This window comes from Nannospalax galili, unplaced genomic scaffold (assembly GCF_000622305.1).
Source record: "Nannospalax galili isolate Female #2095 unplaced genomic scaffold, S.galili_v1.0 scaffold158, whole genome shotgun sequence".
Lineage (NCBI taxonomy): Eukaryota > Metazoa > Chordata > Mammalia > Rodentia > Spalacidae > Nannospalax > Nannospalax galili.
Genome location: NW_008345290.1, coordinates 1355012 through 1380892, shown reverse-complemented (window position 1 = coordinate 1380892; position 25881 = coordinate 1355012). Strand labels below are relative to the sequence as shown.

Sequence of the window (25881 nt, the reverse complement as noted above, 5' to 3'; positions counted from 1 at the left end):
TCACTTTTACTCACAACCCTCTGGCCATAGAAATGCCTTTACACCCTGGCATCCCCAACCCTTTCATGCCTCACACAGTCCTGTTTTCTCTAACACTCGTTATGTAGTTAAACCCTCCTATGTTTATTAAACGTGTGTGTGTGTGTGTGTATCGCTACCTTAGAACTTTTTATTTATTTATTTGTTATTTATTTATTTTTAATTTTACTTTATTTTATTTTGTGTACTGGCTTGTGTGTGTGTGTGTGTGTGTGTGTGTGTGTGTGATGGTACATGTGTGGAGGTCAAAGAACCACTTGTGGGAGTCAGTTCTCTCTTTCCTCACTTGGGTCCTGAAGATTGAACTCAGGTGGTCAGGCTTGGTGGCAAGCACTTTACCTGCTGAGGCAGTTACTTGAAACTAATATAGAGGTCAAGCTATCAACCACGGCTGTTACTTACATGTTATTTTAAGTGTTTTAAACAACACATACTCATCGTTACTGGCTCTCCTTATCCCAAATTTCCCCCAGCCTCTTGCTCCCCTCACACACTCCTCCTTATAACCTCCCCACCCCAGGCTCTTGTCTTTTCTCATGTCCCTTGTGCCCTTTTACCTACTCCTGATATTTTTTATTGAACAACAACCACCTGTACACTCAGTGATAAGTAGCTTGTATGACTGATTGTAATAAATACTTGTTTAAAAACTGACAGAATAAATGAACCCTGCCCAGAGGCAGTTGTACAGAGCATACAAAACCTGGCCTTCGGAATCAAACTGTCACAGGCTGAAATCTTGGCTCTTATATTATAAAATGTAAATTTAGGAGCAATTTGTTTGAAATCTGAAAATTTTACCTTTTTCAATGAGGAGAAAATGATAAACTTTATTGGAATGTTTTAGGGTTAAAATATATCCAAAGCATCTGTTATATGTGATCATGGCTTAGTAAGTGGTTAGCTTGATTCTTTCTCCCTCCTTAACCACCATGACTGCTTAGAAATAAATTCCTAGTTTCTAGAAAAAAGGATAGATTTTCTCAGGTTGTTGGTTTTCTTAGCCTGTTCAGCATTACCTTCAAAGAGAATTGATAGATAGGGTTGATTCTTCTGAGGTCATTAATCACAAAATAAAGAAGAGATGCTCTAGCCGCCACTGGTCGGTAACATTCTCGGGCTGCGTTGATTTTTCTTTCGTTTTCTCTGGCTTCGCTCACCTGTTGTGGGATTGAATGAAATTGATAACTTGCTCTTCATGCTTTGGAAATACATCCTAGTACTGGAAAGACATATTTGAAATGAGAAAATAGCAGTAGTTGAATCTGGAGTTGGGGTTCATCCTTGTAGTCCCAGCATTTGGGAGGCTGAACTGGGACTGTTACCAATTCAGTCTGGGATATAGCGCATTCAAGGGCAGCCCTACAATAAAGAATGAGACCATGACTCAAGGAACAGAACAAAACAAGCAAAGGAAAGAATTACTAGTAAAATAGGTAACGTGAATAGCATCTATGTACTTGAGTCTTTCTAAGATCATTAAATGCAGGCCAGTGGGATGGCACAGTGGGTAAAAGTACTAGCCACACTAGTTGGACCACTTGTGAGCTTGATCCTAAAATCTCACAGTGGAAGGAGAGAACCAACTCCTGAGGGCTGTCCTCTGACCGCTACATGAACAGTTTGGCATGTGAGCCCATATCTATGTACATATATTATCCACAGACACCCTCACAAACGAATAATAGGTTTTAAAATTTAAGAAATTGTTGAATTCAGAGTTTTTAACAACTTTTCATAAGCTGAATTTCAGCGGGAATGGACAAAACTAGCTGCTTTATAGCCCACAGAATTTAATGAACCCAATTGTTTGGGCTTCTACAGAATTCACTTCAGAGTAATGTCACCTTCTTACCTCCCTTCTCTCTTTCAGGCCTTAATAACCCAGCTAGATCACCTCCCAGGGATGGGTCTTAAAAAATCTGCTGGGTCAACTCAGTGCCAAGAATTTTATTAGGCAACAAGGTCTACAAATGTAGCCAAGGTCAATCACATATCCAATAGCTAGGCTTCCCAAGCAGGCTTTATATGAAGAGTCTCAGGACTGCCTGATTCTAACTGTACCAGGTCACCCATATGCTCATACATTTCCTTTTGTTCTTATCTGTTAGCCTCTGGGCACATTCTCTGAGATAATTAAAAAGAAAACATACCACCATCAACTAACATATTCATTTTTAGTTAAAGGCCCAAAATATATCTAGTTCTAAAATAAAGGCCTATTTTTTTCTATGAATGCTTATGCTGGGCCTATAGCTTTATAAGATATATTTCCTCCCAAATACTTCTATGGACTTGACTCATAATATTTTTGTATTAAGAGAAATAAAACAACAGCAGAGAGGGGAGTCGCTGCATGGAGATACATTAAGAAGATAGGAAGCAACATTTTAAGAGACAATTAGAAGTTAGCCTCAAAGTTAAGACTTAATTTACTTAATTGCCCTAATCTTCACTATCTTAGGAGCCACTTACTTGAAAGGACAGAGTAATTTTGGATCCCATTCCCCAGCTTAATTTGAGACACATACAGTGGATGTATGGTGACATTGCTTCTGGTGGTTAATTAGTGGATTACCTAGTAATGAGGATATTCCAGAAAGCAAATAAGGGTCTGATTCTGATGGAAACTATGGAGTGTTAAGAGTTGTGGCCACTTGTGAAAGTCCATAGTACACATCACACACACGACCCGTCGGGATCCAGGTTGTATGGCTGGCAGGAAACGCACTCAATGGAAATGTTGTATTGGCTTTTGAAAAATGCCATTTTCCTAGGGTAAATAATTCACTGAGAACCACAGGAGACAATTCCTTGCTCAACCTCGGCCACCATAGACCTGTAAACAAAACTTCAGCTCCAAAGATCTCTCTAATATGTTCAACACACTGAGATATAGGTTATTTGTTTATTGGTGCTGAGTGCTACAGTGTTTCAAGAGTTTCTACCATTTTCTTCAAATTTGTTCACTCAAGTAAAACAACATCTTGACATAGCAGCCTCATTTGAAAATTGGATCTTTGTGGAACTGAAAGTCTAAGTCCATCCTTTTTTTTTTTGAGACAGGGCCTCCCTGTATCCCCAGCTGTCCTGGAACTCATTATGTAGACCAGACTGGCTTGGATTTCACAGAGATCTAGTGATCCACCTGCCTCTGCCTCCCAAGTGCTGGGATTGAAGTACCATGCCCAGCACCATCTCCATTCTCAACCCCATAGTCCAGGTTTTGAGGGCAGTTTGTTAATTGGCCTGAATTCCACAAGAAATCTGTCCTGTCAGAGGAATCATTAAATGTGATTAAATTGTGTGAAGTGAAATTATGGTAGAACCACATCTCTATTAAAGATTCTGCAAGGCCAAGCACCTGAGCCTTGAGATTATAGCGTTAAAATGCTGCAAACCAAAGCCCAATTATCTTGGGCTATTTTCAGTTCCTTGAAAGCTGTTCATTGCACACCCACCCCAGTCTGACTTAATATCCTTGTGACTATCAAAACCTTTAAAATGATTTTTAACAAGTCACTAGCTTCCACTCATGCAAAAGCTAAGAATGTGACCAGACGGCTCCTCAGCCTGTAACAGAGAATTACCTGCTTTGCTGTAACCCCCACCTAAAGCTTCCAACACATTTATTATTAAATTTATGTGTATATTTTGCCTGCATATATGTAAGTGCACCTATGTTGTGCAGTGCCCATGGAGACCAGAAGAAGGCATCAGATCCCCTGGAACTAGAGTTATGGACAGTTACTAGCTGCCATGTGGGTGCTGGGTACTGTACCCAGGTCCTCTGAAGAGTAGCCCTTGCTTTTAACCACTGAATCATCTCTCTAGTCCCTCACTGACACATTTTAAACGTGTCTTGATTTGTAACTTTCTATCATGATAAAAACTCTATTAACTTGTCACTACACTGGATCAATAGAAGTTGAGATAACCCAAACCTATGTTCCCAGGCCATGGTCACTTGTATTTGGTTCTGGAACAAACTCTCATCCCTTTTGAGGTGAGAGCCATGTTTTTCGACTGACAACTCTTATCCCAAGCATTAGACTCAAGCAGAGCATTAAAGCCATTGATGTCCTCTGCTTTTCCCACCTTGTGCTCGATCTCTGCTGCTGTGGTCTTGGTGGTCTCCAGTCGCTCTACCAGGTCCGTGTCATCCAGGAAGCTCCCCTCTGCAGCCGAGAGGCGCAGGAGCAGCTCATCCTCCAGGTGCTTCAGCTCAATCTTAAAGTCATTTTGGTGCTTGGTCAATACCAGCTAATATGAACCAAGGAATGTGAGGAATATGATTGAATGTCTCATTTTCAGGCAAGTTTCCTTAATTACATCCTCTACGGAGTCAATACACATATAACAAAACACAACATTAAAACATACTGATCACATGGGCTTGGGAGGAGCCCCTGGCTCCTTTCTTTTACCAGTTCCATCTATGTGACCCCTGAGGAACAGATACTCAAACGACTTTAAGTGTAAAAATAAATTGATTTATTTCGGCCAACTGTATGGTCTTAAACGCTCAAAAGGAAAGTATAACCAGAGTAAAGTCATCAGTATATTTAAGAGTTCAAGGGATTACAGTTCCCAGACATTAGGCTTAAGTCTATATAAAAAGTTATTTAAACAATTATTTCTCATTGATGATTTTGTTCCTAACCAGAAAGTGCTGCTCAGATGTAGGACTTCAGATCTCACCTGTAGCTAAGGGAGACAATCTGCTATTGTTCTAAAATGATGGATAAATTTGTTTTCTCCCCCTATCTAGAAGCATTTGAGAGGGAACTGACACTAATTTCTAACCACTCCAACAGCTATCAAAATACCTGAAAGCAAATCCTGAATCCATCACTTTAGAGTCCAGCCTTGGAAGACAAAAGAAAAATGAGGAGGAACCCAATAGAGGGATGCTTTTGGAAGCCCTTGTCAAGAAATTCCAATGGACTCTCATATGAACATTTGAAAATTATCCTGTTCTGACTTTTGTCTAGTCCCCCGTCTAGAACTTGTAATGCTAATTACTCTTGCCTTTACTTCTCCTTCATATCTCCCAGTCACCAGTCAAGGACTTTCTTTTTCCCCTACAGATAAGAGTTATGCAATTTGGGAGTCTTTTAAGTAGACCCACTGAAGGAGTACCCCAATTGCCTCACCCTTCCTGTTCAGCATGGAAGAAGCCAGTGCAATGTGCAACCCTATTCCCTATCCACAAGTTGGGTAACCTCTTCAGAGGATGGTGTGATAAGAATAGGAAGTAGGAATTCATTAGGCAGTTGGGGTAAAAAGACCCCAAAGAAATGTAGCCAGTTTCTTGGCTAAAAGTCACAGTGTCCTTGGTCCTCCTAGCAACATACTCTGGTCCAAAGGCCAAAAATGTCAAAAATATTTGGGAGCTTTTATCTAATCCTTAAAATATTTTAGGGTTACCTCTTCAGAGGAGGGGAATGTTAGAGTAGCAAAAAACGCCACTAGAAAAAAAGAGGGGCTGGAGAGATGGCTCAGCGGTTAAGAGCACCAACTGTTCTTGCAAAAGATCCAGGTTCGAATCCCAGCACCCACATGGCAGCTAACAACTGTCCATAACTCTAGTTCCAGGGGACCCAATAGCCTTTTCTGTCCTCCGCAGGCATAGCACAACACAGGTGCACCTACCTATATGCAGGCAATACACATATACACCTAAAACCAAAATAATAAATAAAAATATTTTTAAAATATATTTAAAAAAAGAAGAAGAGTACATGAAGTTATCAGAAAAAAGTGATGGGGTGATATGGAAGAAGTTGGAGGGGAAGAAGTGGGCATGGACTTGATCAAAACACCTTATATGCATGTATGAAATTCTCAATAAATTATTTAAAAAAACAACATACTGACAAGTTTGAAAAATTCTTTTAAAAAATTTAGAAGGCATGTTAACATTTGGTTAGACTCCAAGGTACAGAGGGTTGATCGTTATTTAACACCAAGAACCTCTAGGAAGAATCTGTTCAAGTAAACATCAGAAATATCTGGCTCTGACTGGCTGTGACATGCAAAGAGCTTGCACGACCCACTTCTACATCTCATAATAAGGAAAAGGCTATGTAAGAATTCTTCCACCAGAGAACTGAGGTACTGGGGCTGGCTGCCACCCTGGAAATGGGACAGTCAAATACAGAGGATCAGTCCTGGGACACTGAAACCATCACTGGCCACTGCTGTAGGCAGGGCTGGATAGCCAGAAACTTCACAGGGCTCAGGCATAGTGAGCCCTCACATTTTCATTTTATCTCTTAGAGCCTTGCCTCATTCTTACAGTAAAGATGAAAGAAAAATCCACAGTTGCCTTGGGCAGAAGTGAACATTCTGTGGTAAACTCAAGGGAACTGTAATCACTGAAGGCAGTGCTCTTAATGCCCAGAGCATCCTATTTTCCTTATCAAAACCTTCCAGGGGAAACACTTCACCAGGGCTAAGAAGGGCAACAAGATAATTCAGCCTTTCAAGATTCCTAGTCTCACATAGGAAGGGTTTGGAAAAGGCTAAGAAAGTCTTTTGAGAATCCAGTGGCTTAAGTCTGCTAACTGCCCCCGTTAGGAGATTTAATCATGAGATTATACATCATGTAGCCTTTAAAACTGTATCAGCTGGATCTGGTATAACAGAAATGGATTGAAAGTGAGACAGCTGCAAGATTCACATTTTATTTAAGAGAGGATTTGTGTTGTTGTTATTTTGGGGAAGTGTGAAATAACAGGGAAGGGAAGGACAAGCATACTACAGGAACCTGAAGCCTCTGACCCCTACAGCTACAATAAATGCTAACCATATAACCATGAATGTTTACCCAGAAACTATTTAGTCAGTACCCAAAATCCAGTACATTATCTGTGACTTTCAACAAAAATGTAAAAGGCATCCTAAAACGTATATAGTCTGAAGAGACAATAAAAATCTTGGCATAAGACTCAGATAAAGCAGAAATTTTAGAATTATCCTAGAGAATTAAACATAAGTATGCTTCATAAACTAAGAAGTCCACTAAGAAAGCAGACATGTAAGATCACTTGGGGAATACACACAGAAGCTCAAAAGAATTCCAGAAATAAAAACAAAATGCTATAACAAAAATGAAGAATGCTTTTGATGGGCTCGACAGGAGGCTGGAGACCATCAAGGGAAGAAACAGTGAGCTTGAAGATATGTGAGCAGAAACTTACTAAGCTGAAAGGCAAAAAGAAAAGAAAAAAATTTACAAAGGAAAAGCATGCCAAAAAACTGTGAGATATTTGTACTTACATAACAAGAATCCTAGAAGAGGAGCAAAAGCAAAGGAATATTGAAAGTAATAATAGCTAAGATTTAAGAAATATTATTATTATTGCGTGTGTGTTCTACAGCATATATGTAGAGATTAGAGAAAATTTTTGTGGGGTTGCGTCTCTCCTTCCAACTTTACATGGGTTGTGGGGATTGAACTCAGGTCATCAAGCTTATATGACAAAGCACCTTTATCTGCTGAGCCATCTTGCCAAACCAAGATTTTTTATTAATGACCAGACACCACAGAGGCAGGAAGTTTACATACTATAAATACCAAAAAGTCAACACCTGGACATACCTCATCCAAAGTGTAAAAAATCAAAGGCAAAGAAAATCTTGAAAAAAAAAAAAATCCATGGTGGTGGGGGGAATTCATCTATGGAGGAACATGGATAAAAATTACATGGAACTCTGTGGAGAAGGTATGCAACCAAGAAAAAATGTAAAATATTTAAAATATTGTGGGAAACCCCAACCCCACAATTCAGTATCCTGTCAAATTATCCTTCAAAAGTAAACAGGAAATAAAGGCTTTCTCAGACAAAAAAAAAGGGGGGTTTATAAAATGGCTCAGTGGGTAAAGGCACTTGCTGTGCAGGCCCAATGATTTAATCCCAGAATCCACATGGTAGAAGAAGAGAATAAAATCCCAGAAGTTGTCCTCTAATTTCACACCAGTGCCACGGCAGCTCCCCACTACAAAATAAATAGATGTTAGAGAGAGGAAAGGAGAGAGAGAGAGAGAGAGAGAGAGAGAGAGAGAGAGAGAGAGAGAGAGAGAGAGAAATAGATATGGTTCTATGAGGTTTTTGTTTCTGTTTTTGTTTTTTGAAACAGAATTTCAAGTAGTCCAAGTTGAATTTGCTATGTAGTGGAGAATAATCTTGAAATTCTGATCCTCCTGTTTCCACCTGCCAAGTGCTGGGATTACAATCATGTGCTACCACACCCAGTTTTATACAGTGTTGGGGAGGAAACACAGGGCTTCCTTCATGCTAGGCAAGCCCTCTATTAACCAAGCGGCATTTCCAGAAAATAAGCCAACCATTCAGATCTACATGAAGAGTACTACCGAAGGGATAAATGAAGATAGGGCATATTTCTTATTCCTGACTGAGTTGTTTGCTCAAAATAATAATGGCAACAATGTATTCTGTGAACTATTGTATCCAGTGGGCTATTGTAACCAGTGACCTGTTGTATTCAGTGGACTATTATGTCCAGTATGGACTGTTGTATCTAGTGGACTGTTGTACAGTGGATTGTTGTATCCAGTGGAACTTATGAATAGGCAACAATGGTATCAAGGAAAGGAAGGCGGAAGTAATAGTACTCTCATTACCCATGAGATGGCAGGACTACTGAAAGTAGACTTAGATTAGTGGTAAATGTACCTTGCATACACTGAAACAATAATTAAAGTTTTTCTTTGAAGCAGAACAATTTAGACACTGAGAGACGACACACTGGAACAATATAAAATGCTGACTTAAAATGAAGAAGGCAGAAGCCGGGCATGGTGGCGTATGCCTGTAGTCCCAGCACTTGGGAGGCAGAGGCAGGCAGATCTCTGTGAGTTCAAGGCCAGCCTGGTCTACATAGTGAGCTCCAGGACAGCTGGGGCCAGAGGGAGACCCTGCCTCAAAAGGACCAAAAAAAAATAATAATAATAAAAATAAATAAATAAATAAAATAAAATAAAAAGAAGGCAGAAAGAGAGGAAAAGAGAAAGCAGAGTAATTGCAGTGAAAAACAGTGGCATCTATAGTTGCCTAGCTAGGTGAATAATCTCAATCTCTATGAGTAGTTTCTTAGAACGTGAATTACTTACATCAATTAAAGACAGAGATTGATAGAGTAGATAAACCATACCAACTGTCTGTTGCCTATAAAAACAAACTTTAAATATAAAGACAGACAGATAAAAAATACAAAGATGGAGACAGAGGTTCTGATAGTAATAAAAAGAAAGCTAGAGTAGCTCTATTAACTTCAAGCAGGGCAGATATCTAAACAAGGAAAACATTTTAAGAACCAAGAGATGCATTACATGCCGATAAAGTAAAATATTAGGGGAGGTGGAGAGACGGCTCAGCAGTTAAGAGCACTGGCTGCTCTTGCAGAGGACCCAGGTTTGATTCCCAGCACCCACATGGCAGCTAACAACTATCCATAACTCGAGTTCCAGGGGATCTGATACCCTCTTCTGACCTCTCTGGGCATTGCATCACAGGGGTGTACTTCCATACATGCAGGCAATACAGTCATACTCATAAAAATCATAAGTACCACAACCGGTAACACACAGACATTATCTATGAATTGCCCAAGCCTAAGTGATACATCTACAATGCAACCTCTACACCTAAGGCTCATGGAACATAGAACACAGGGACACTGAAGAGGACACTAATAAATGTCGCAGTTCTCAGTAATGAAGCTTCCTCATGCAGTGGAGGGTCAGGACATAAAAGGTCACAAATAGCCAAAGTGCAGAAATCAAGAATCTGCCCAATGCCGGTCCTTGGACAGAATCTCTTTATTAAACTTCTCCCACCCAAGACTCAGGGACCATGGCAGAAGCGGGGGCAGAAAGACTGTAAGAGCCAGGGAGGAGGTGCATGACCACATGGAAACAGAGTCCTACAAGCTCCTGGGAACCTGTTCATATGATTCTATGGCAATGGTGTCAGCATATGCAAGTCCCATGCAAACTCAGGCAGAGAATAATCCAGCATAGAACTGGGAAAATGAACAGCGGACCTCAATCTTATCTGAAGGAATGTTGGCAACTGATCTGAATAGACTGTAAGTCTATTAAAGAAACTGAATCGACAATTAACCTTCCCAAAAAGAGAGTCCCAGGTCCAGATGATTCTCCTGGTGATGTCTACCAAAAACCCAAGAAATGATACAAATTCTCATCAATTTCTTTCAGAAAATATATTATAGCTCTAAAGTGGAATCAACCTAACTGTCCCTTGATAGATAAGGGAATAAGTAAACTGGTCTATACCCACACAGTGAAATCATGCTCATCGATTAGAAGGAATCAAGAGCTAATATCTGCTGGAATCCCCAAAATACCAAGTGAGCAAGTGAAATTCTCTCTACTCTTCATACCACAGAACTGATATTCATTGTTTGCGTTTTGAAAATTCCTGTCAGAGGCTGGGCACTGCAGTTCGTCTTTGCATGCTGCACACTCTCCTCTCATCTCTTCCCCCCAGTATGCCTAATGGCCTTCTGGAATCCACCTGCTGGCTTCTTTCATCTCAGAACTAGTGTTCCATTATGTCAGCCTGTTTCTCCTTTTTATATTATTTTTGCTTTTATGTTTAAGATAGACTTTTTTCTACATTTCTTGGCTCACTTTATTTTTTTTTTGTTTTCAATATACTTAATGCTGTTTTAGTATTTTTAAAAATGTATTTAGAATCATACCATTTATTTTTTAGATGAGTCACAACCATCTATATGTATATTCTATCCTTCTGACTAAACTGGTCTGCTATCACCCAACCTTCTCAGTCACAAACTGTTTCTATACCTCTGTCTCCATGGGTGCCAGGCCTCTGAGCTTTTCCTAATCTTAGGCTCTAAACCTGAGATCTGGTCCATCTCCACCTGCAGCTCAGGGGGAGGAATTTTGTATTGTTAACTTTTCACATGCATCTTTACTTTCCTCAATTAGACTGTGAGATCCCAGAAGCCAAGAATCCTACTTTGTATGTCTGTGTCTTGAACGGTCATTTACCCAGTAGTGATGCTGAGTAAGGGCTGGGGATGGCTCAGTAACATTTACCTTCAGTTTCTCCAGATCTGGCCTTTCAATACTGACGACCTCTGCGAGCAGCTGAGCCTCGAGACCATCTTCTGTGACTGTGAAATTGAGGAGGGTTGTCTGAGCCTGTAATTCTGGCTTATAGTGTGGATTTGCCAGTTTTGTGTGCAGGATAAGGCGGAAGTTTCTGTTGAATTCACATTCTTTATCTCCGATCTTGATATACCTGCAGGGGCCATAACACAGACACTCAGTCATCCCTGGAAGTCAGGTGGTCAGGTACCATTCCATTCCTGGGTTCTGATAATACACTTGGACCAGAAGGCCAGAGATGCCGGTTTTTCATAACTCCGTTTCCGAAGACTCGGGATGAATGGGGGCTGTCATTAAAGCTCTATTTGATTGCTTCCTACCTGCAAAGTGGTCACAATATTAGTGCTCACCTCACAATATCATTGTAACAATTAAAATCAGCAAATGTCCACTATTTTTTCTGGATTTAAACTTACATTAAGCATTTCTATTATTTTTACCTGTAGAGTTTATTATTTTCAAAGCATTTTCACATGAAATCATAGAAAAACATGGCTCTTTTAAAATAATTTTAGAAAGATCTATTTTTATTTTATGTCTATGAGTGTTTGCCTGCATGTATGAATGTGTACCACATGTGTTCAGAGCTTGTGGAGGTCAGAAGGGCATCAGATCTCCTTAAACTGGAGTTTCAGATGGCTATGAGGGTGCTGGGAACCAACACCTGGTCCTCTGCAAAAGCAACATCTCTCCAGTCCATATATTGAATATTTATGAAAATTCTGGATTCCTCTCTATTAAGTGCGGAAAATCTTTCCTGTTTTCACTAGGAATTGAACCTACGGCCTCAGGTAGTCCAGCCTCAGAGTGCTAGACAAGTACTCTACCATTGCTATATCCCCAGCCCCTTTTTTATTTTGTAATGTAATGACTAAGTTGCCCAGGCCTTGAACTTGTGATTCTCTTGCCCAGCTTCCCAAGTAGCTGGGATCAGCTTGGCTCGGTTAAACATTTTGACTGCAGAAATGTTATTGTTATGATGAGAAAATATTATGCAACGCTCATACCGTTTTTAATTTAAATATACAATGCTAAATAACCCATGGGAGAAAAATATGCAGTACCTGTCTCAGGACAGGTGAAATGATATTTCACAGAGCTTATTAATTATAGAAATTGATAACTTAAAAAGAAATAATACCGTATAATATTTAGTACTTGTTTGCAACAATTTAAAAAATTTTTGAGAGGTGGGCTTGTAATCCCACCACTCCTGAGGCAGAGGCAGGGAGATCCCTGTGAGATCAAGGCCAGCCTGATCTATATAGCGAGTACTAGGACAGCTGGGACTACAGGGAGACCCTGTCTCAAAAAGACCTAAAAATGTTTTTTTTGTTCTTTTGAGCAGAGATACACAGAATACCATGTGACAATATTTTAGGTTGTTGGACATGCCTGTTTTGTAATTGTGCCTTACAGTTTAAATGGTTTGTGTGTATTGTGAGGTAAGAGCCTTTTATCATCACTCTAGCTGGAGAAATTTTTGAGACAATATTCTTTAAGGTATAAAGATGAGAAATATTATAATTTTCTTAAAGCCTAAAACTTTAATTAGCAGACTATGAATTAAGAAGCCCCAAAGACTGGTCAGATTCATGACCTGAAACTTTCCCCAAGCCCTTGAAGTTTGTTTCCATTGAAGCCCAGATCTCCCATTTGCAATGCAAAACTTTGTAATACTTGGAAGTTGGAGAAGGAGCACCAGCAAGCCACTCTTCAGAGATGACTGGGGACACACCGGCCAGCTAGCCATTTTTCAGAGACAGTCTTTGTTCAGTTGGAAGGTGATGTCCTTCATTTCTCCAGTTTCTGTTTGTTTTTGCTTTGTCAGGATTTGAAAATGGGCCACTTTTGGCTAAGACAGTCTATAACTGTGTACTGTGTTGTGTATTGTGATGCCCCCCCCTTTCTTTTTTAACAAATACAATTACTTTTTTTAAAGATGAGTACTGGCACCACTGTTAGAATACTGAGAATATTTACATGTTCCAGTGAACCAAGCCAGGATGTTGGGCTGCCTGATGGGCATGGTGGCCTGCACTCTTGCTTCATAGGCCATGGATTGGATATTACATGCTCATACTGGAACATAGTGTCCAGCTAATAGTATGTTCACATAACTTTTGGGCAATTTCCTTGGTTATTTGTGTTATCACAAGCACACTGCAATTATAATGGTCATTCTCCTTAACTAGCAATTGAACACCTATACTATGTCAGGTTGTCTGATAGCCTTCCAAGCATGGGGCATTTAGCTATTCCCAAGACAAAATTATCTCTACTCTCATAAATATTACTTTCTGTTAATAGGCATTGTGAAAATTGTATTTTAAATATAGGTTCATTCATTCTTTTATGCATCAAATACCCACAAAGATCTGTTCAATCAAAAGACAGGCAAAGGATGTGAACAGACATTTCTTCAAGGCAAAATGGAAATATCATCATTAGGACAAATGAAAGAAGGCAGACCATGCAGCAAAGGGTTCTGTTGGTAGGAAAGGCCCAGAATAGGCAAATCAGTCTGCATTAAATCCCTACCAGGTGATAGGTATGCAGAGGTCAAAGACCTGCCTAACTATGGGGCTGGCAAAGGATCTGATAGACTTCTCTCCAAAGAGATCTACAAGTGTCCAAAAAGCACATGAAAGACACTAACACCATGAGCTAAATGCAAATAAAGCCACTGTGTGCTATAACTAGCAGCTGCTCGATGACTACAATCAAAACACAGATACAAGAGCAGGTGAAGATGAGGAGAAACTGGAAATCCCACAGACAGCAGTTAGAACGTAAAATGGCAAAACATTTTTACAAATAATTTGGCAGTTCTTCAGAAGTGCCAACAATGCTATTCCTAGGCACATGCCCCAAAGAACTGGAAACATGTGACCACATAAAAATTTGTATTTTGATGTTCACAGCAGAGTTATTTTTAATAGGCAAAAGGTAGAAGTAACCCAAACGAGATAAAGGATATAGACATATCCTTTCAATGGAATATTATTGAGCCACAAAAGGAATGGTGTACCAATATATAAACAGTCATCAAAACCCTCATGGTATTGGTTCCGAGACCACCTGTGAATGCCCAAATCCAAGGAAACTCAAGTACTGTAAGCTGAGCCATGGACATCCATGGGTGTGGAATCCATGCATATGGAGGGCCCATTGTATGCTGCAACATCAGTGAATTGTAAAAACTACATCAAGTGCAGAAGTTAGTCACAAAAGATCATACATTGTATGACTACATTTAAAGAAAACGTCCAGAATGGGTAAATCAAGTGACAGAAGGCAAATGAGCGACTTTTAGGATTTTAACTCTAAAACTGATCATGATGATGGCTATCCAATTCCACAAATATACTAAAAACCAATAAATTATACACACTAATTGTATACTTTAAGTGGATTGGATGGTATATTAATTATATACCATTAAAGTTGTTATGGATTATAAAAGAACCATGATCCTTTAAGAGGACAAATCATCATTATTTGGACTTCTCCTCATCTGCAGGGAAAGCTACCATGTGGCTCCTCAGAGGCTGGTGCACACCACCTGAGCATAGTGAGGTGTGCACAGTGTGACAGTACCAACCAGGACACTCTTCTCAGTAAGGCTGGCTCTTTTTATGATTGTTTATTTAAGACCAGGTCTTCCTGTAGCCACAGCTGACCTGGAACTCACTGTGTAGACCCAGCTGGCCTCCATCTCACCAAGATCCAACTGCCTCTGTCTTCTGAGTGCTGGGATTAAAGGCATGCACTACCACATCCAGCCCCCACCTGGCTCGTTTTGACTGACATGTTCAACTATTTTTGAAGTCATCACAATTCTTCCCATTATTTGAATTTCCCTTTCAAAGTCTTCCCCAAATTTATTTCACAAGTAGCTCAAGGAAGTCATTGTCAGTGCTGTTCACTTGATTCCTCTGCGACTGCACCTCACTATTTGCCTCTTGGCTTTTAAATGAAATTTCATTTAATTGTTGCTTGGGGCCTCACACATAAGAAACAGCAATGTTCATATTCATTTTATCTGCACCGTAAAGCAAGCACTCAAACCTGTGTGTTTGTCCTATGGTTTTCTAACTGCCAGTCCAGCTTAGATTAAAATCACTCCTTCCTGTGGAGTGTGGCAGTGATGCCAGGTTGTTTGAATTTTCCCTCACTATGTTAGGAATATTCACAAGGTTTAAATTCAGATTTTATAAACTTCATATTCTAATCACTAACCTATATCCCCAAATGAAAAGATAATTTGAATATTTTTACACTTAAAAATTTAAATGTTTAAGAATACTGAATTAATCAAGAACAGAGGTTTTTGTTGTACTATGGGAGAGCTCACCATGGTCACACTAAGAACTATGATAAGAAGCCAAATTCATTTTGAGACGTGGTGTGTGTGTCTCATGTGTGCGCAAAATCAGCAAGAGAGTTACTTTATTGTTAGAAGCTGAAAATCCTAAACCCACAACAGTTTTTGAACCATAATGATGCTACCATGATAAATTTTATTCCTGACTTCATGGGATGGCCTGTGGTCAAAGCATAGGTACACTAAAACATGTGTAAGATTACCTTCTGCACAGGCATGTCAGGTATGCATGACACATACATGGACTTCATGGCTAGACACTGGGGTCACAAACCCAAAATATTATGTATAAGCAAATATCCCTGAATTAAAAAAAAAAAAAAAAAAAAACACATTTCCCAAACCTGAAACATTGTGGTTCCAGTATCTCAAATGAAGGACACTGCACCTGTAGGTGGCATTTGGGTTGCAGCAGGGGCTCTCTCTGGAGCAGAGCCTGGCCAATCAGAGTGTAAATGGTTTAGGCTCTGTGGGTCAATTCATGTCTGTTATGTGTTTCTGTTGTTTATAATCCTTTACAAATCTTTCCTCACAGGTCACATCTTGGCAGACTGTTGGTCTACTGTCCCTCTGGATGAATCATCAGCTAGGGTAGTGATTTCTTCTAAAAGCAATACTAACCAATGATTCTGATCAGCTACCATAAAACCCACACTCCTCTCTCCACGATTCTAAGAACAAATTCCTGAGAAGTCTGACTCCAATGGTGGACTTTCCACAGAGTCACTTTGGGTGTGAGAGTGAAGGGCTCAGCTGGTTAAATATTTAGTCAAATATCTGCATTATAGTAGGTGCTTGAGGGACCCCTCATGGATAGCTCTGTGCCCCCTTTGCCCACCCATGCATACTGTGAGGCATTTTCAAACAAACCTCAGCTCAAGAATCATAAGTGTGTATCTGCAATGCAGGTCTGATCTTCCCTATGAGGAGTTAGAGGGGCTGTCGAGAAAGCCCAGTCAGAGAAGTGTTTGCTAGGCAAGAATGAGGACCTGAATTTGATCCTCAACACCCCCATAAAGACGGATGTGGTGGCTGGCGTGTGTGCCTGTAATCCTAGCACCGGGGAGGTGTAAACAGGAGGATCCCCAGGACTTGCTGGCAAGGTAATCTAGCTGAATTGGAGAGCTCAAGGTTCAGTCTCAAAAAATAAAGGTGAACAACTGAGGAAGAAACTTGTCAACTTCAGGCCTCTACACACACACACACACACACACACACACACACACACACACACAAACACACACATTAAATTAATAAAAAGTGAAAAAAAAAAAGAGTTGATGGAGGGTTGGGAATTCTGCTGTGGAAAAGAGGAGAATGTCTGCCTATAAAATCAGGCTTTATTTCTCACTCAGAAACATGGTTTGATAGCTTTAGATTTCCCAGGGACAGTAAATTATCCTCAACTGGGGTGTTTATGATCTATGAAAGGCAAAAATTGCATAATGACACAGTGGGTTTTATCATTGCTGCTAGGTTAATTTTTGGTTAATCTCCTGTCTGGGAAAATTAAACAGACTGTTAATGTTCTCTCCTGATTTGAAGATGCTAAAAAGCAGCCGGAGTTAAACAGAGGGGTGGGAAAGCAAACAGAACCACGCTGTTGTTTCTGTGAAAGGCATGAGTCCCAAGGTTGACTTCCAAGTATCAGAGGTGGCCATGGCTCCTGAGAGTGGTGGGAAGAGCGCTACAGAACTGGGAGGTGCAGGTCTTTTCTTAAAGCAATCTCTGTCTGCATTGGTTTCCTCTCACTGCTCCCAGAAACAGGATACACTGTGTCACCGTGGGACTCTGGTGCAGGTGGTATCTCTGCACCTGAGGTGCAGTTGTTCCCAGAGGGCATTGATACACCCCTCCCTCTTCTCACTGGCTGAGGTTGGCTCATTTGGAGGTGAGAGACTGATTATGAGCCCTCATAACTGAAAATTATTTTTCCCAGGGCGAACACTACAGTCTAATTTAGGACATGGGATGAGTCAAAGGCATTTTGTCTCACTTAGTAGAGCTGTGATTTTGGAGTGAGCCTGGCCCTTCAACATCTTCACCTGCTTCCCCTTTATGGACAGAAAGATTTCATGACTTACCCAAGGTCACAGTGCTTAGTAGCAGAGCTGGGATTACAAAAACATTGGTCTCTGGACTCCTAGTGTAAAGTTCATTTCACTGTATCACACTACAAGTTAATTTGTGCTCAGAGGGGCAGCCTGTAATGTCTCTGTCAACCTGTCTGATCACTGATCACAAGAGGGTACTGCGAACATAACTCAGTGCCAACCTACAGCCATAGAGGAAAAGCAGATGTGGCTCAGAGCACATGCCTCCTGACAAGTTAGGCATTCTTTCCTTGTTTACGAAGGAAAATGACAGTGATTATTTAAGCGCCAAAACCTAACTAGGATCTATAATTTCTAGTCAATATATTTATTGTTGAATTATTTAATTTATACCATTTTAAAATAAGTCACTTGATTTACATAAAAGTTATGTAGCTCTGGCTTTTAGGAAAAGTAAATGACATTTGGTGGAATGAATGATTTTAAAATGATGATGATCACCCGCAAAGACATATTAACCAAAATTCAGCTTTCAGGTGTGAATAGAAATCAGGTATACTGGAAATATGGAAATTCTTTCAAAGTTTATTCAAAACCTAGCCAGAGGGTGTTCTGAGATGAAAGGCTATCTCATGACTTAAGTCAGAAAGTTTCATCACTGGTGGGGGATGCGCAAACTACTTTGGGAACACATGGGCAGGGTTTCTTGACTGATTTCACAGCACTTCTGTGACAGCCCAGTACTAGCACTGGCCACTGTGAGCCAAGCTTCCAGAAAGTCAGAGTCTGTGGACTGCGAGAGAGCGCCAGAGTCACTAAGACAAGAACCTGAAAGTGGAGCTTAAAATGTGGGGTGCCTCTTTCAGGATGGAGGAAGCCTCTGACTTTCATCAGAACCTTTCTCCAGACAGTGTTGTTACTGCTGAGAATGTCACCAGTTGTGAATGACAGAAGCTAAATACATTTCTGTAGTGATCAGACATTGTGAGTACCAAAAACAAATGATATGTGTATTTTTCATGTTCGCCCAAAACCAAACACAGAAAACAACATAACCCACTTAGGATAAAGATTAGCCTCTGTGACAGGTAGCTGTCTTCATGAGGAATGGCTGAGGAAGGATTCACTACAAGGATCGGTAGAATTTGAAGTCTGGAGAGAAATTGTACTAGTCTATTGAAGGTTTTCATTCTAATTTGAACAGTTCAGATGGAGGTAGTAGGCAGATCTTCAGGTAAATAAATAATAAAGGCCTATTAGTTGGGGGTAAAATCACATTCCAGAGAAGAAATCAACTTTCCAGTGGACATCTGAAAGCCATAGGATATACCCTGCTGTTTAGAATGAAAAGCTTCTAGGGCAGGCTCCTGAGGGCCTGCAGCTACTGCTGAGGGCAGAGCTAAAAAGCTCAGGTGTGGGGAGCTGCAGCGCTAAGCTGTAGCTTAGCAACCCCAGCAGGAAGGGCTGTGCAGGGTGGTCAAATGCTGTTCCTCCAGAAAGGTTTTGCCTGAAAGCTTCACAGCTGGCCAGAGTAAAGGTGAGGGAGGAAACCTTAGTAGAAACAAGTTAATTGACTCCTTCACACAAGTGAGAATAGCCAGCATGTCTTTCTAAGATAAAAGAAAACTTCAGTTGGGAAAAAAGTTTTAGAACTTCAGGTTATACTGCACAGAAAGACCAAAAGAAAGCTAAAAGAAAATCATGGCAGATTCCTCCTCTTGTGATAAGCATCTGAGTAAACACAATACACACACACACACACACACACACACACACACACCACCCCTCACTTCAGTACTACCATATTTCAAGCATAATTTCAAAACCAAGAAATTCTGGGACAATTCATGTTTGTTTTATTTTAAAAGACTGCTTTTCTGAATAAAAGAATCCAAAGTTTTATGTTTCTCTTTAATCTGTTGCTTGGTTTCATATTCTTTCAGATAAGGACTAACAACTATCAGCCAGACTGTGGTGAAAGAGAGGAGCACCTATAGACCTGAATATCATCCTCCTTTTTTCTTTCACAAGTTAGACTAAAGTAAGGAATGGAAAAGCCAGGGGAGAGCTTTTTTCCTGTCAATAAAACTTTGTTTTGAATTTAGAAGCTAAGCGACTAGAATACCACATTCTATCACAGAAAGGCAAGAAGGAACTCACAAATCAAGTGGGGATTCCACAGGAGCACAACCAGAGAACTACCCTCTAGAGCTTCTATCACATCTCCAGTTCATGAGCGCCCATTCTACCACACTGCAGGACTCAATGGAACCTGTTCCACCTTGATTCTTACTCAAGACATCCTTCAACAGAACTACAATTAACCATGATGCAATCATGCTATTGCAACAACAACCTAATAATACTTCAGAAACTGGAAACTGTGAATAAGGCAGTTCTTCCCATTAGTCTTAACACCACTTTCAGGAACCCCCAGTCATTATAAAACAAATGTCAGCAAAAGGTCTCCTTTTTACTCTAGTATTTCCGTAAAAATAAAAATTTATATCAAATACCCAATATATCCCTTAGCCAATTTTAGGTGTCTTTCTAGGGCAGACTATTGTTAAAAGAATAGCTATACAAGAAGTAAACATGGGATGAAGTAGAAATGATCTTTTAAAAATATTTGTATCCTGAGAAAAAAATTAACATTTGTCTTGCAGTAAGGTTACTCCAGTTATTAAAGTTCAAAAATGACTTTAATAATCTTTGTGGGCTTTTGAAAGATTAAAGTGATATAATTTTATAAAGATGCTTCACAGATCAGCAACTTCTCTAATATATAAGCCAGTAAATTTGCTTTGGAAAAAAAGACACATGTTGATAAATCTTCCCAGATATGTTTTCTGTCGATTGATATGATAAGATATATTTTATATAAAATTAGGATTGTCTGGAATTAGGTGGATTTAATTATTTGTAATTATCCAGCTGTTGTCAGTCTATGGCCATTTTATGACAGAGGTATCTACAGTGTGGGTCAGGTTCAACTGTATATCTTCTCAAACACCAATTTAATGCGCTATTGATGAAACCATTACTCGAACCAAATTAAAGTCTGGTCTGATGTATTGGTCCACAGGGAGCTGTCAGACATGAAAGAAGTAATTAGTATTCATTACCTTATACTCCACAACATTCCAATTATTAATGAACTTCAACTTTTAGACTACACAGTATCTATCACAAACATTGCTCATTTATTCATTATTAGGAAGAATAAACTAAGTGTTTTTTAAAAGCCCCCCCAAATAAACAACTAAAATAAATAGAAACATTATTAATAGTTGAGAACTTTGTGAGGGATGAAGCTTCCCAACAGGAAGATGAGAGCACGCTGTCCCACCATACTCTGGGGTTGATAACAAAGGCAGCTTTACAATCCTTGTCAAGTTCCCTAACGCCCCTTTCTTTCCCTTATTTTCAATGCTGTCTTGTTTTTATAGTACAAAGAAAAACATATTTGTAGCCCCACATGTAAATCTGCTGACTTAAAAGAGAAATAAAAAGAGGACAGAAACTCAAGCGAACTCTTCAGCCTTGGAGACCAGAGAGAATGCTAAATTGGAAAATTTACAAATTGGGGTTAGATTGGGATAGAGCAAGATAGACCCAAGACTTCCCTGATCCTATAATAACACAACCCGCTACACAAAACCATGTCAACATTTCCCCATTATTATTTTGTCCTAATTTTTATTTATTGAATTAAGCAAGGAAAAATACTTCTTATTTTCACAAGTCTAGATTTCCTATTTCCATGTCCTCTTCAAGCTTACATGTATGTGAATATTTTTTGAAGATTCTCATTTTTTTTTCAAAAAAGTGAGTTAAATGAAGGATAAGGAAAAATATTTTGTTTTAAGCATATGTTTTACCAGGTAAAGACAATACAATACAATTTAGCCCAGCTATGAATCTTACAAGCTACAACAAACAGCCTAGTAAGATATGCTCACTGGTGCAATGATGGTGTGATTATCTGGGAGTAACCAATCACTTTCTGATTGGATTTGAGGTCCACTTCACAAGATGGAGCCCATATCTGACGCTGATATCAAGTCTAGGAACCTGTGGCTAGACAGGCCACAGGCCATAGGGGAAAGCTTACTAATATTATTGTGTTGACTAGACATAGTATTAAACCCACTCCTAATGGACTTATTTTTATACTCATGAATCTCCCAGTTCTCACCAGAGAAGTTTCTTCACCAGGAAGAGGGGGCAGAAAAAATTTAAGAGTCAGAGGTAGTGGATGACCACAAAGAAACATAGTTTTCCAGAGAGCTGGGCAGCTACTCAAATGAACATAGAGCACTCGTATGAACTCACAGTGTACACAAAATCCATGTAAGTTTAAGACAACAAAATTCAAGCATAGAAGTGGGGAAACAGACAGGAAACCCCAACCTTAGCTGAAAAACTAATTTATACATATTTAAAAATATATATTGATCAGTCTATCATCTATCTATCTATCTATCTATCTATCTATCTATCTATCTATCATCTATCATTTATCATCATCATCTATCAAACTAAAATGATGTGCATGAAATCTGGCAAGGGGTGGAAATGGAGGATGTAGACAGGGGAGGGGGGCCTAAATTATATGATCGAAATGTATTGTATGAAATTTGAAAAAATTCAGTTAAAAATAAAATAATTAAAAAGTGAGTTAAATGAAGCAGCAAGAAGAAAATTGTTTTAAACATACATCATACCAGGTAAATCACGAAAATATAAAAATTTTCTCCAAGAGCTTCCTAAGCTCTTGTTAGGTAAAACTACTTTTTAAAACACAGTGTTATTAATTTTTTCATTTAAAAATGTGAGTAGAAAAAAGTGAAGGAGGTGGGATTGTTCCTCATAGGAAGGCGTGGCTAAAAGTATTAAACATAGGAATCTTTTGGATTATATAAACTGCTAGAGTGAAGGTTCCCAACTTGGTTATTTAAGACTCCATAGTTTTTTTAAAATTTATTTATTATTCTTATTTTATGTGTATAAGTATATTGCCTGCATGTAGGTAAGTGCACCTGTGTTGTGCAATGCCCACGGAGAATAGAAGAGATTGTCAGATTCCCTGGAACTGGAGTTATGGACAGTTGTTAGCTGCCATGTGGGTGCTGGGATTTGAACCTGGGTCTTCTGCAAGAACAGTGTTCTTAACCACTGAGCCATCTCTCCAGCCCCATGACTCCATAGTTCTTGTATAGTACCAGTGTGCAAATAAACTTTAAATACTTTGAAAATTTTTATATTATCTTTGTGTATGTGTGTGCATGTGTGTGTCTGTATGTGTGCACATGTACATATGCACAGGTGTGCATGTGCCTGTGCATATGGAGGCCAGAGGTCCATATTGGGTGTCTTCCTCAATCACTCTCTACCTTATTGTTGAGGCAGAGTGTCTCACTGAACTTGGAGCTTGCTGATCTGGTTAAACTGTCTATCTAGTAAGTTCTGTATCCCCAGCACTGGGATTGTGGGTATGTGCTGCTGCACCTGGCTTTCTATGTGTTCTGAGGATTGAATTCAGGTCCTTATGCTTGCCCAGCACTGAGCTAGCTCCTCAGCCCCATAGTATTATTTTTCAAAGATGGCTGTACATATATTTTATAACACAACTATTCTAGTCCATAGTATAAACTTAGAAAAGTCTCTTGCTGTGTCAGCAGATATTTGTAGAGTATCCAACAGTATTCAGAGTGGTGTGTCTTCTAATATCTAAAAACAACAAATAAAAAGAAAATAAAGAAAAAACCACGAAAGATAAGAAAAAATTAACATGCAATAAGAACTTAAAATAAATTGAGGAAAAAAATCTCACCACTGAACATTACAACAATAAAAATGAGTGGCTTGTAATAGTCCAGTGGTAGAGTATTTACTTAGCAGGCACAAGGTCTGGGTTGGATCTTAGGCACTAAAAAAGAAGGGAAAGGAAAGAAATAAATAATAGGAAGAATTAGAGCTAAAAGAAACAATATAAATAAATCTTAGAATATAATATGTAATTAAAAAAAGAAGTCCCTTTAAACTATGTATAATATGGTGGAATTTTTCTAAAGTCCCAAGTTAAACAAAGCTAAGCAATATATCATTTAATATTACACACATTGGATTGGAGCGATGGCAGAGGGCCCAGGTTCAGCTCCCCAACACCCACATGGCAACTAACGACTATCTGTAATTCCAGTTCCAGGGGATCCAACACCATCTTCTGGCCTCTGTGGGCACTGCATACATGTGGTGCGCTTACAGATATGCAGATAAAAATACTTATACACATAAAGTAAAAATAAATGAAATATATCATTTTTTAAAGATTCCACACACACATTATTTTAAATAAAGTAATTAAATGCTAAGCAAAAACACTGGCAAATACATGCCTATTACTATGCTTTATAAATTTTATACACTACAGATTTTATAGTAACAGCATTAAATGCTGAAATTTAAGAAATAAACTCAAATCCTCTACTCCTTTTTGGAAGTGATTGATTAAATAAAGTAATTAAATGCTAAGCAAAAACACTGGCAAACACATGCCTATTACTATGCTTTATAAATTTTATACACTACAGATTTTATAGCAACAGCATTAAATGCTGAAAATTTAAGAAATAAACTCAAATCCTCTACTCCTTTTTGGAAGTGATTAAAAAATGAAGGGCATGAAGACAGCCCCCCAACCCCCCAACTTCTTACTGACCTGCCTCACACTCCATCTGTGGTTAAGTCACCATTTCTGACATCAAAAGACAATGTTGTACCTCAGGAGTTCTGGTTGAGCGGCTGGTTCATGTTCATAATCACCTACATAACATGTATACCTATCATTAGTTAGCTAGTCAGTGGATGAAGATGCCTGCCACCAAGCCTGATGATCTGAGTTTGATCACCAGGCCGCACATGGTGGAAAAAGAGAACAGACTCCTGCAGGATGTTTTCTGACCTCCTCATGCACACCAAGGCATGTGCATGCCTATACATATGCACACATGTGCACACAAAATTAAAATGTAATAAAGATTTTTAAAAGAACAGAAAAGTAGTAAATGTTCCACCTGATTTTAACATTTAACTCATATTTGTTAAATAGCAGTTAAATACAGAATACAGCAGATTTTTGATTAGTGGAAATAAGAAGTAAAAAGCCACATCATAGCAGCAATGAACGGGGTGAGGAAGGAAATGAAGAGTGGAGGTGTGGTAAAGGAAATGCAGCAGTGACAGCAAGTGGTGCCTCTTACAGTCTTCACAGAACAGCTTCAACTCAAGGCAATGCCACCCAGAATCCTTTACTGGCTCTACCAGGGAGTGGAGGGAGAGGCAGTATTACTTTTTCCACTCTCTAACTTAGAGATAAGTGAGCAGACAATAAAGGTTGCAAAGAAATCACTTCAGTCAGTATGATGAAATGATCCAACACCCTTTTCTGCTCTCCACGGGCATTGCACGACACAGGTACAGCACTTCCATTCAGGCAGGCAGTACACTTATGCACATAAAAGAAAAACAAATATTTTTGAAATTTTTTTTAAAAGAAGAAAATGAATCATAATGTAGAAGAGGAAGAGTCTGATGAGCAAAGCGGCAGTCACTGAAAGACAGCTGTGTCTATTCACTAGAGAAAGTGTGTTAAGAAACTGGCCGGGTGTGGCCATGCATGCTTGTAGTCCCAGTCCCTGAGAGTTGGAGGCGGTAGAATCAAGACTTCAAGGTTATCTTTGGCTACCTACTGAGTTTGAGGTCAGCTTGGAATTCAAGAGATTCTGTCTCAAAAAAATGATGAAAGAAAAGGAGGGAGGGACAGAGGGGGAGAGAGGAAAGAAATGAAGTCTCCACATACCGAACTTCAGGTGTCAAGTGGCATCCAAGGAGACATTACTCTCTTGGTCATTTTTCTCATACGAAGAAAGGGTACCCTCTGCTCTTCAGTTGTACAGCATCTTCCCAAATAATCAGGCCCACTGAGGCGGCTTCCCTACATCTCTATGTAGCTGCTCTCAGTCTGCTTGTTCAGCCAAGTTCTAACAAGATCTACATTCACATGACCAACAGTTCCTTAGATTTCTCTTTGGGGAATGTTTAAAAAGAACCTCTATCTTTCAATGTCTAATAAGAGAATTCATTACCTCTTTCCCCACACCTACTTGTATTCCCATAACACAACTCTCCATAAATCATATAATCATTTACTT

The 25881-nt window shown here is 39.3% G+C and overlaps 1 protein-coding gene across 1 annotated transcript in view; it reads right to left on the bottom strand.

Moving 5' to 3' along the window:
• Window positions 1–25881, bottom strand: part of Dnah11 (dynein axonemal heavy chain 11) — a 381221-nt gene that overhangs the window by 53563 nt on the left and 301777 nt on the right. Inside the window, exons 65-67 of the mRNA XM_029567531.1 lie at window positions 11153–11357; window positions 4138–4302; window positions 1059–1199 (exon numbers count right to left, since the gene is read on the bottom strand). Coding sequence (XP_029423391.1) covers window positions 1059–1199; window positions 4138–4302; window positions 11153–11357 — 511 coding nt within the window. The remainder of the gene's footprint in view (window positions 1–1058; window positions 1200–4137; window positions 4303–11152; window positions 11358–25881) is intronic.